The sequence below is a fragment of the Bufo gargarizans genome, chromosome 1, assembly GCF_014858855.1.
Source record: "Bufo gargarizans isolate SCDJY-AF-19 chromosome 1, ASM1485885v1, whole genome shotgun sequence".
NCBI classification, from domain to species: domain Eukaryota; kingdom Metazoa; phylum Chordata; class Amphibia; order Anura; family Bufonidae; genus Bufo; species Bufo gargarizans.
The window spans coordinates 660,203,751-660,216,492 of NC_058080.1; the positions used below are offsets into that span (position 1 = coordinate 660,203,751).

General features: G+C 43.1%; 1 protein-coding gene across 1 annotated transcript in view; it reads left to right on the plus strand.

The window, feature by feature from the left end:
* ARHGEF28 (Rho guanine nucleotide exchange factor 28) overlaps positions 1-5,176 on the plus strand; it is a 238,675-nt gene extending 233,499 nt beyond the window's left edge. The window contains 1 exon segment of the mRNA XM_044276054.1: positions 388-5,176. Coding sequence (XP_044131989.1) covers positions 388-563 — 176 coding nt within the window. The 3' untranslated portion in view covers positions 564-5,176.
* The last annotated feature ends 7,566 nt before the right edge of the window (positions 5,177-12,742 follow it).

A 12,742-nucleotide genomic window follows, 5' to 3' on the forward strand; every position in this document is an offset into this window, starting at 1 on the left:
TCTGTTATAGATTTTTCACTGGGGCCCAATCTTCAAGTTACACTTCTGGCTGGAGGAAAGGGGTTAGGTCATAGATTTGGTATGGGGAGGTGACGTTTCAATTTTTTGCCTCAGGCTGCAGGAAGGCCATGTGCTTCCCTGCCCCTGGCCACAAAGCACTGAGGGAAGGGGGGCGCAAGCTGAACTCTTGCACCAGGGCCCATGAGCCTTTAGCTACGCCCCTGGGGTGCAGTGAAGACATGGGACCCCTGTTCTCATGGGAACTCCAGCGATCAGACATTTATCACCTATCCTGTGCGTGGCAGAATGCATGTGCGGATGTTTTTCTAATATATAGAATGTAAGCTCTTATACCTCACATCGTAATAATGTCGTCTTATGTTTCAGATATCAACGCGGCTCATGTCATTTTCTGTGGAACACTGCTGGCATCGACTGGGCATAATACACACACAGGGACCCATCAATCCCCGCAGACCTCAGAAGCCATGAAAACACTCCATGATGACCCAACGACGTGTGTAGAAAATGGACTAGTGGAAGAGACTATAGTTTACCTCTGACTGTGGAGCAGGCCAGATTTCCATTTGCTGGTGGAACCAGCAAATCATGGTCTCTACAATGAGATTGCACATATTGTAAATGTAAATGCCTTTAAGCATAAGATTTGCCATTGATTGGCAATAATATAGAGAATTGCACTCGGATACAAATATCCATTGTGGTGATATCTGCTGTCATAGTGACTGAAGTAATCCCAGAGCAATAAGCTGTGTGGCCCACTACTACTGTCTCTAAGATGCATTGCTCATGTCACTGCAGTAGAAGCGTTCTGTGTCCACGGGGTCTGCTTGTTACTAGAATATATCCAGAATATAGTATTTCTAGAAGAATCTTATGGTTTATTCAATGGACTTGCAAACAAATTGCCTTCTGGTTCCCATCACTGATAGACAGTGTAACTTGTAACACTGCAGAACTCATTTGTACATACCCTTGAAGTGTTAAGGGGTTAGCTTTTTTTTTTTCTTTGTGGAAAACCGCTAAGTTATTGTATTTTTTTTATATATAGAAAATGACTGTTGATGGCACCTTTACAATTGATACACCACACAGAATATAATACATGCCAAATAACCGTAATGTCAGTGAATGCAACATTCTGATATACTTGTGTAAATATAAAGCTGTGTTCACCCCACTTTAGTGGTCTATGTTCGGTGTATGTATCGCCGAACGTATACATAGGACTCCTTTCATTAGGCGTATTACTTGGTTTTTGCTGTATAGAATAGCATAGTAGACTCTTATTCTATGCAGAGGGATACAGAATATAACATATACTGCACTGTATACATTATTTTTTATTTTTTTTACAATGGGAACCTATTGGTGACCTGTCCCACGGTATGTCTATACTGTGGCATATGTTGCCGCCTAATACATTATGCTGCCAGTCACTATCAAGGCAGAAATTTGTCGCCCACTGACAGAACTCATTTTGACCATAGTTATTAAAATTTTATTTTCTAACAAACTAAAGTCTTTGGGACTCGAGAGACGCTCACAGGAGGAAATTCTCTGGTCCAGTTCTGTTCTCACAGGAGATGAGCAGCCCTTGATTTGAATGGCATCTGCCTTTTTTTCCTGCTCCACTAAAACGACATGCATGCTCGGCCTAACTGTGCGTTAGGGCAGTCTGACAGCTGTGAACTGGCCGGTCTTCACTAGTCAATTCTCTGGAATTTGTTCTGAGGGACATTTGCTGAAAAGTGGAGTCATTTTCTGTACTAACTTATCAGAGTGAAATGTTTCTAAAGTTAGAAAAGCAAAACACTGACAATGGCTTTGCTTTAGTCTGTACTTACCGATTTTGCTAGTTCTTTCCCATGTTCCCTGCCTGCCTATGCGTTAATGTCGTTGTCTGTGACTGCATTATATGGTGGTTTCCAGAGATAACAGACCAATATTTGTAAAGTACTCCACAACTGGGGGAAAAAAACTTATAGGGATTTTCATTTTCTAACACCCTAAAATGTAAAAATAATAGACCTCAATATAATCCCTTATTAGATTTTCCCCTTATCAGCACTGCCATTTTCTTTGGTCCCCCGCCACCCCTCATCTATGATAAAACATATTAGGGCGGGTTCGCATCAGCGTTAGGTAATTCAGTTATAGTGTTCCATTATAACAGGGTTATGACGGAATGCAAAATTAAAAAAAAAGTCCTGTCCGTTATTTGTGCCCATAGAAATGTATTAGGACGGAGCAAAACGGAATGCCTCTTAAAGGGTTCCATTTTGCATTCCGTCCTAAAATTCTGTCATATTCCGTCCTAACCCTGTTGTAATGGAACACTAGAACGGAATTACCTAATGCCCCCACAACACATTAGGTGGTCATGTGTCATCATGCCGCATTGTCAGCAGGGGACTGAGGCGACCAGCAGCCCGGGAATGGCAAGAATTTGGAGAGAGAGTATAATATAAGTATTGCATTTTAGGATATTAGAAAAAATAAAATAAATATATATATATATATATATATATATATATATATATATATAATTATTTTTTTTAACTGGGGACATATCAGTGCTCTGTGCGAATACATGAGTAGTGTAAAGCTGGATGGAGCACATCTGTTCTTTTTCATGATGAAGATTAGATTTCAGTGAACACCTGGCTCTAAAAATACATCGACTCAAGTTTTTCTGTGTTTAAAAGGTTCGGCTAACACTGTCCAGTCATCACTTGTCAGCTGTTAATACAGGAGTCTTTAATACAGAATGCACATATCCCCTGAAAGACGTGAGCAAAATTGGGTTGGAAAGGCAGATTTTTCTGTCTGGAGCAACACAAGCCAGTAGTCATCAGGCTGAATGTACAAGAGGGGCTGATGAGGCACATAAGGCGAGCTACGTACTGGGGTAAAACATGAATGCATGTACAGATAACGCTTTCCTTCTAATCTCTCTAAATGTTGAACCCATTGTTCATGTTTTTTTTTTTTTATTATGTCATGAGGAACGTTACTAGACAAGTTTTCAAAAAGTCCATGATTTTGTCTAATTTCAGCATTTATAACCTTTGCAGCATCCACTTTGTGCATAAGTCTTCGTTCACATCCGCATCGGGCAATAATTTCTTCTGTTACATCATAAATGCATGCCAAAGACCCCAATGCTGCCCTGCGGATCCCATTGACTTTAATAGGGTCCAGGTTTCCCTCATGATGTCTGTAGTTTTACGGGACAAAATAGTGCATGCTGCAGTACTTTTCTGCAAATATGACTGAGGCTTGGAATGGAGCCTCCACCGCAGCTATGAACAAAGCCTGAGCTGAAATTAATGTTACCACTAGAGTAAAAAAAATGTTCGAAACAAAAACACATTCAAGCCGATCCCTTACCCTCTTCTTAAATTGTTAAGTAGCAATATTCCATAGATAGATATGTGGCTAACACTTGTCTAAATTATTTATTACAGAGTATCTGTAAACTAGGGTTTTCTCAAATACCATTGACCAACATCTTACATCTGCCATTGTAAGACTGCTGCAGTAATATGCTCTGTTAGTAAAAGGTGGGGAAAAAAATAATTGTTCCATGGAAAAAATTAACAAACTTTTCAAGTAATTTTCATTATTTTACATCTACAGCTGCTATGCAGCCCCATGTATCACTATGGTAACAGACTACAAACAAACCTTGTGCAGTCTGACCTTCAGGTCACACTCCATGTACGCTGGGAAGAGAACGCCAGATCACACTGCACAGGTTGTAGTCTGTTTTCATGCAGATGCACAGCATCAGTGTATTTTATTAAGAGCTATAGTTTGTCTGCATCCGATCTGTATTGTTTGTGGATCGGATACAGACCCATTCATTACAATAGGACCGCATCCGCACGTTTGTTCTGCGGCCCTCAGCAAAAAAAATAGAACATGTCCTATTCTTGCCCATTTTGCGTACAAGGATAGGACATTTCTACAGCGTTAAAAAAATTAATGGTGGCATGCATTCAGCCGGGATTTTGGCGGATTGGCGATTTGCAGACCGTAAAACACTTACGGCCGTGTGCACGAGTCCTAAGAAGCAGAGAATAGATGGAAGTGAGGGTTACTTTAGGGTCAGACTGCACAGGGTTTGTTTGCAGCCTGCTACCATACAGACACAGGTATGCAAAAGAGCTGTGGACCCAAAACAATTACCGTAGTAGTTTGTAACGAATATATGGAAAGTTGCAAACAATTCTACAATAACCGCTGTGAAGGTGGATCTGGCCTATAATTAGATTATAAGTGGATTTTCGTACTGCACACAGACACCTTATCATTACTCTATCTACTGTACTTACCTGAATGTTCTTCTCCGTAGTGAAAATGGCGGCTGACTATCTGACACTATTACTGGTGTGCCAACACCACGGAAATATAGACTAATCTAATGAAGCTCAAATTCTAATTAAATTCTTGTTAAATGTTGAAACCTGTATACGTTGGCATTTCTTTTAATATTATAACACTATTTGGGACTGGCATTGTCAGCTCATCCTATACCTCCACGACTTACATCTGCTGGAAACCCTAGAAAAGGTGACATTGGCCATAGCAAGCTATTAAGAGTTATACAGGGTTGGGAAAACATGGCTGCTCTCTTTCAAAATATGTGCCACAGGCTTTATGGCATTTTAGCTCCATAATGGTCACACACAACACATGGATGGGTGCGGCAGCATTTTTTAAAGAAAGCACCCGTGTATTTCTAATCCAGTACAACCCCTTTAGGTTCTAGATGATATTTTCCTGTTCTTTTCGCCACACGAGACACTTTTCTTTTTAATATGGACCACAAATACAATACATCTGATACAAAATACTGGTTCATTTCTTTACTTGCCCTGACTCAGTTACTGCCTGCAAGTTTTGTTTGACCTTTGAATAAATCTTTCTTGCAGAGATCTGTACATATATAAAGTCGCCATGAATGCTGGATTTTCGCTATATACAATATACAAATGTCTATGTAATGCTGGAGATTATATGCAAGAATTGCACTACATCCTAGTGTCATCCTCTGATTTTCCATCTTTTGTATAGTTAAACTATGTGCCGAATATATGTTCCTTGTAATGTTTTGGTAAATGTACAATACTATTTATATCAAAATGTTGTCAGTGTGGTGTTTGTGTCCTTAGTAAGTGTTGTCCTACCTCTTTACCCTAACTGGTCACATAATTTTGCATAAATGAAAAGTAGAGGCGAATATAAGAAATGTTATAATTTATCTTATCGGAGAAATACCTTGTTCTCTCCCTTTGTTTCCTAAACTGACAAGGATCAGATGCCATCATCCCGTAAAAGCCTATGGAGATGAGGAGGGGCTGTGAGCAGAGAGACACAAACATGATTCACTGTCTAATGGTGTTTTATCTCCCCCCCTAGTGCTTTTTTCATATCACTACTACCCAGTATTCCCTATAATGTCCTACATGATGCTTCTGGGTGACAGAAAGTTAGGGAGCAGCCTGTGTCTGGACAGTCATGATCACAGGTTGTCTCCACCTTCTAGCTCAGGGATAACTGGAAATTATAAATGGAGCCTTCATAGGATAAGTCTGCTAATAATGCCAGATACAATGTCCAGATATACTATTATTCTTCATGTACACACATGGGAGCATATTAGAAAAGTTATCTGATACACCATGTACTCTTTATAGGGGATGCCATTATAAACCTCCAGGTCCTAAAGTACAATATATGGGCAAAAAAACCATAAATGTTAAAAGAAAACAAAAAAACTAAAAAAAACTAAACATTGAGTTGGTTGGTTCATAAGGCCTTTTTGACCTAAAAAAGCCAGGGCCAAAACTGTTTGTGAAGGGGCCCTTAAGACTAATTTGAAATGAAAACATGTGGCAGTCATATTTTTAGTATTCATGTAGCCCTCAGGCAGTAAACTGATATTAAGCGGATATTACGACGACTTTTCCTACAGCAAAATCTATTGGAAAGTGCCTGAAAAAAGTCACACCCAGAACATGCTGCAATTTTAAAAATACATAGGTCCCAAAAAAAATACCACTACAAAAGAAAAAAACAAATGCAGAGTTTTTAGGGTGTGTAATAGTTTCTTATTGTCTAACAAATACTATCCAGCCATGGTGGTATTTATTTATTTATTTTAAAAGCGTTTTTTAGATCGCCTAGCCTAGCGTATAAACTAATGTGCCTACTATTCACATTAAAGGCTCATGCATACCAACGTGTGTGGTGCGTGCCCGTATTGCGGTCCTGAAACAGCGGGTCTGCAATATACGGGCACCGGCCATGTGTGTTCTGTATGCGGACCTATTTACTTGAATGGTTGTGCAATCCAACGGATACGGAGCAGTGTGGAGCTGTGGCACAGTGGAAGCCCACGGAAGCATTACAGAGTGCTTCTGTGGGATTTTGGTCAGTGCCTCCGCTCCACATGTTCTATTTTTTTGCTGTGTGCACTGAATCTTGCGGATCATGGACACATTTAAGTGAATGACGCAAACATCGGGCATTGCGGTCCACAACATGGGGCGCTGCGTTCATGTGCATAAGCCCTGATACTGTAATCACCCTTAGAAACACTTAGGTGGAGATTTATGAAATCTGTTGTAAAGGAAAGCTGGTTTACTTGCCCATAGCAACCAATCAGATTCTACTTTTCATTTTCCAAAGGAGCTCTGAAGAAGAAAGGTGGAATATGATTGGTTGCTATGGGCAAGTAAACCAGCTTTCCTTTACACCAGTTTTGATAAATCAAGGCCTTAGTGCTGCTGTTGTTGCGGCATCTTTAAAGGCAATGGTCTGCTTTGCAAGGCCTTTCCTGGAAGCCACATGATCTGCCCAATGACTGTTCGAGTCCATTCAGTATTTTTACCTTTCCAGATAAACGTTCCTTTTTTTTGCGCATCCGTTTTTTAGTACAACTTTCAGTTTTTTTTTACTAAAGTGCTTCCGAATCTGTTCCGTGTTTCCGTTATTCCGGTTTTTTTTCATCCATTTTCCTGTCAACGGATCCGCAAAATCGGATGACATTTGGATGGTTTCGTGCATGTCATCCGCATTTATGCGGATCCATTGACTTGAATGGACAACGGACCCGAAAAACGGACAGAAAATATGACAAGCTTAATTTTTAGTCAGGATCCGCATACTCGAAAATAGGAAAACGGAACGGATTCCGTGATTCGGACAGCACTATGATTGGTGTCCGCATTTTTGCAGAGGCAATTGAAATTAATGGATCCGAAAAAACGTTTCGATTTAAATCGGAACGGAAACGGAGTGTTATAACGGACGTGTGAATGGACCCTTCTTGTAGCCTCTGGAATAAACTGAAAGAAGACATAATGGGAAAGATTTGTCTTGATGGGAACTTTTGTTTGCTGCGGTAAGCCTGCTGCATATGTGGCAGGTGTCTGCTGTATCATACAGCCGGTACCCGGCCGCAAAAATGGGGAACAGCAATCGTGCTGAACCCCATCCATTAACCTCTCAGATGCTGCGCTGAACGCTGACCGCCACATCTGTGAGGTAAGGCAGAGGGATGTGGCTATCTTTCGATCTGAGTCCCAGGAGTGAACTTGGGCTCCAATTGGTTACCATGGCAGCCTGGACACTGCTGAAGCCTTCCAGGCCTACTATGGTAAGTTCCCTGCTGTGCTGTGCACAAGACAGAGCACAGCAAGAAGAGTGTCCGAATCCTTTTCACCCTTAGGTCCCTTTCACATGAGCGAGTTTTCCGCGCGGGTGCAACGCGTGACGTGAACGCATAGCACCCGCACTGAATCCTGACCCATTCATTTCAATGGGTCTGTGTACATGAGCATTGTTTTTCACGCATCAGTTCTGCGTGAAAATCGCATGTTCTATATTCTGCGTTTTTCACGCAGCCCTGGCCCCATAGAAGTGAATAGGGCTGCGTGAAAAACGCATTGCATCCGCAACCAAGTGCGGGTGCGATGCGTGTTTCACTGATGGTTGCTAAGAGATGTTTGTAAACATTCCGTTTTTTATCACGCGCGTGAAAAACGCATCAAAACGCATTGCACCCGCGCGGAAAAAACTGAACAACTAAACGCAATCGCAGACAAAACTGACTTGTTTTAGTGCCAAAATCGCAGCATTTTCACTGAACGCACCCTGAACGCATCCGGATCAAATCCGTCACGCCCGTGTGAAACCAGCCTTAGATTTCTACACTCCGTTTGCTGTAATTACACAGCTTTCCACTGCAATGTCGAGGGCAAACAGTAAAGAGAAGACAGCACTCTCGCATCAACTGCATTCTCTTCATAACGCTGATCAGCGGGGGGGCCTGTCTTGAGTATAGGTCATCAATATAGGAAAGTAGACAACCGTTTTAAAGAGGTTGGGCAGTGCAAAGGTCTTGACTGACCCTGCGGATAGGTCATCAATATCAGATCAGCAGGGTCTGACTTCAGCACCCCCGCAGATCAGCTGTTTGAAGCGGCAGTGGCACTCGTGCAAGTGATGCTTCCACTTCAAAATTACCTGCATGTTATCTCCTTTGTAGAGGTGGTACCATTTGCTTACAACTAATGGGACAAGCAGTTGTAATTACACTTCGCCGCTGCTGCTGCAAATGAGACGGCGCAAAGTTACTTTTGAAGCAGAAGCAGTGCTTGCACGAGTCAGACCCACTATTGAGGATCAGTCATCAATATCTTCGCACTGCACAACCCTTTTAACATTCAAGTTTTTTGGGGCACCACAACAGCGCTCTTGCATGCAAAAACCGTGCTGAAATTAATAAACAATTGAACGCCAATGCTATTTGCAGTAAAACCACGTGCAGGCCTAGTTTTCAGCTGTCACTTAGCACGTTGGCGACCACTAATGTTGTCTGTACTCGGGTGACCTGTTAGGTTTCAGTGCAGCTGGTTGACTTATTACAATGCACCAATGGTTTTACTACTTTTGAGTTAAAAGGGGAATTGTTTTGCAGGAAATTGGTGTCTGCCTATATCAGGACTTCAATCCGTCCTAGAGGTAGAGCAGACGGGAGCAGGTGTTGTGCAAGACGCCTCACCTTCACCGGTGCATGTCCCATCTATCATGCTGTCATGTGGAGCGGCTGGTGGAATAAAAGTAACACTTTCAGAGGACAATGGAAGAGGACAAACCAGGAGGAACGTAATTACAGAGAAGAACTTTTCACCACAGACGACCTTTCCATCCTTTTCTTACTCTTTATTAGGTCTTTTTAAACGGTTGTATTCAAATTTCCTCTTTGTGCATGACTCACGCAGTCTCTAAGGCTGATTATATCTCCGCAGTCCTGCTAATAACAGATCTGCTGGCTGCCACCATTTCACAAAGTGGCATAATAATAAGGGTGGCACGGACAGTTTAATTAGTGGGGTGCAGACGATGCTATGGTGGGGTTCTTAATCACTTGCACTAATCTCCGCATTGACTGTCTACTTTTTAGCTATACAACGTACAGTGCATCTTTTGTTAAGTCAGTTCAGACGTTAAGACTACATTCACACGACCGTATGTGTTTTACGGTTCGCAAATCGCGGATCAGCAAAACATGAATACCGGCCGTGTGAATGTAGCCGGCCCCATGATAGAAATGCCTATTCTTAACCGTGATTGCGGACAAGGATAGGACATGCTCTATATTTTTTGCAATTGAAATGAATGGGTCCGCACCCGTTCCGCAAAATTGCAAGAGGGATGTGGAGCCAAAAATACGCTTGTGTGAATGCACCCTAAAAATGACATCAGCGATAGACATCTATTAACGAGGTATTCTGGTAGCTGTAGCCTTATTCGTGCGTATATTGAAAAGTTCTGCATTTTCTGTATTCTACTTGTATCAGCTCCTCAAGGTTTTCAAGATGTCTGCTTGCTGTTTTTGGAATAGGAATATTCATTGCAATAATGCATGGCTTATTGGGGTTATATCTCAGTTATTAGCCTCACGTCTGTGTGACCGTCGCGTGGCTTATTGGGGTTATATCTCAGTTATTAGCCTCACGTCTGTGTGACCGTCGCGTGGCTTATTGGGGTTATATCTCAGTTATTAGCCTCACGTCTGTGTGACCGTCGCGTGGCTTATTGGGGTTATATCTCAGTTATTAGCCTCACGTCTGTGTGACCATCGCGTGGCTTATTGGGGATAGATCTCAGTTATTAGCCTCACGTCTGTGTGACCGTTGCGTGGCTTATTGGGGTTAGATCTCAGTTATTAGCCTCACGTCTGTGTGACCGTCGCGTGGCTTATTGGGGTTATATCTCAGTTATTAGCCTCACGTCTGTGTGACCATCGCGTGGCTTATTGGGGTTATATCTCAGTTATTAGCCTCACGTCTGTGTGACCGTCGCATGGCTTATTGGGGATAGATCTCAGTTATTAGCCTCACGTCTGTGTGACCGTCGCGTGGCTTATTGGGGTTATATCTCAGTTATTAGCCTCACGTCTGTGTGACCGTCGCGTGGCTTATTGGGGTTATATCTCAGTTATTAGCCTCACGTCTGTGTGACCGTCGCGTGGCTTAAACAGATTTTCATCCAATGACTAACGATTTAGCAGGCAGAGAGCTTGAACACTGTGATGATTTCATACAAAGGCCACACCAATGTGAAGGCATTAATAGGGGCATTGATCATACTGGGAGGCACTAATGGGGGCCATTAATATTACTGGAGGGCACTATGGGGGCATTATGTATACTGTGAGGGCACTGCAGGGGTTGGGATGTTTAAAAGAAGTGGATTTCATATATTCTTTTTTAAGGGTTTCTGTCATCCGAAAAATCATTATGTAGCTGAGTGACATTAGCAATGTGCTAATGACAGCAGCACATAACTGTATGACTTATACCTCCCTTGTAAAAGTGATTGACATCCTCGGTCTCCTCTGTGCCCCACAAATCCCACGCCTGCACCATCCATTTTAGTATTAGGCGCAGGAGCAGTGAGTGAAGGACGACAGCTGGCGAGCGTCCTTCACTGCGCCTGCGCCGAATACTAAACGGGATGGCGCAGGAGCGGGATTTTACGGGCACAGAGGAGAAAGAGGATGTCAAACGCTGAGAGGACGGAGCCTCTAGGCGCTGCAGTATCGCCCCACTAGCACCTAGAGGCTCATTTGCATATTATAAAAGTCATTATTTAGCGCGAATGGCGGCAGGGAGGTAGATATAAGTCATACAGTTATGTGCTGCTGTCATTAGCACATCGCTAATGTCAGCCAGCTACATAACGATTTTTCTGATGACAGAAACCATTTAATGGCAGTTAAAAAACAGATGCAAAACGACCATTAATAACGGATTCACAGCCAGAAAATGGATGCACAAACTGATGCAAAATGACCATGAAAAACTGACGGCGTATCTAAAGGAAGCACTTTCTCTGCCTGCTCCCATTCTTGTCAGCAATGATTGATGGCTGGGAGTGTACATGAAGATACACTGAAGCCCATCAGTCACTGTTGTGAAGCAAAAGAAGCTTAAAGGGAACCTGTCACCGGGATTTTGGCCATAGAGCTGGGGACATGGGCTGCTAGATGGCCACTAGCACATCCGCAATACCCAGTCCCCATAGCTCTGTGTGCTTTTATTGTGTTAAAAAAACGTTTTGATCCATATGCAAATTAACCTCATATGTGTCCTGTATCCGGAGATGAGTCCAGCGGAAAGGAGCCCAGCACCGCCCCGCATCCTCCCAATCTCCTCCTTGCTGGCTGACGTCACAGAGCTGGAGCGCCGAAATCTCGCTATGTGCGAGCTAGCGCATGCGCAGTGTCAGCATCATGTTCATTCCCTGTGCTGGCATCAGCACAGGGAACAAACTGCGCATGCGCTAGCTCGCGCATCGCGAGATTTCGGCGCTCCAGCTCTGTGACGTCAGCCAGCAAGGAGGAGATTCGGGGGACGCGGGGCGGTGCTGGGCTCCTTTCCGCTGGACTCATCTCCGGATACAGGACACATAAGAGGTTCATTTGCATATGGATCAAAACGTTTTTTTTTTACACAATAAAAGCGGAGAGAGCTATGGGGACTGGGTATTGCAGATGTGCTAGCGGCCATCTAGCAGCCCATGTCCCCAGCTCTATGGCCAAAATCCCGGTGACAGGTTCCCTTTAAGGGTCAATTCACCCGGCCGGCAACCCTATAGAAATGCCAATTCTTGTCCAGAACTGCGGACAAGAATAGAATATGTTCTATCTTTTGCAAAGCTGCGGACCGGAAGTAAGGGGCCGCACTCCGCAAATGCGGAAGCGGAGAGCACATAGTGTGCTCTCCGCTTCACGTCTGGGCCCATAGAGAATAATTGGGTCCGCACCTGTTGCGCAAAATTGCGGAACGGGTGCGGACCCTTTTGCGGACGTGTGAATGGGGCCTTATTCTTCTAAAACCGCCTTCCTCATATTGGTACCACTGTTTCCATACCAAAACCACCTCTAGCTGCTGCATAGAGTTGGGAGAATGAGGACCCTAATTCTAGAGAGAGGTGTGGGTCCCAGTCAGAAACTAGGAAACAGTAGGGAGCACCGGTATTTTCTTTTTAAGGGCTTGGGAAGGGTAATACCTGTCATGTTGCAACAATCAGTGCACTCCATAGAACTGTATTATAAAACAAGTGATTTTCCACGCATATTTTTACTACACTTAAGTTAACTGTAAAACGCAACACAGATTGTGATTAGACCGCACTATCT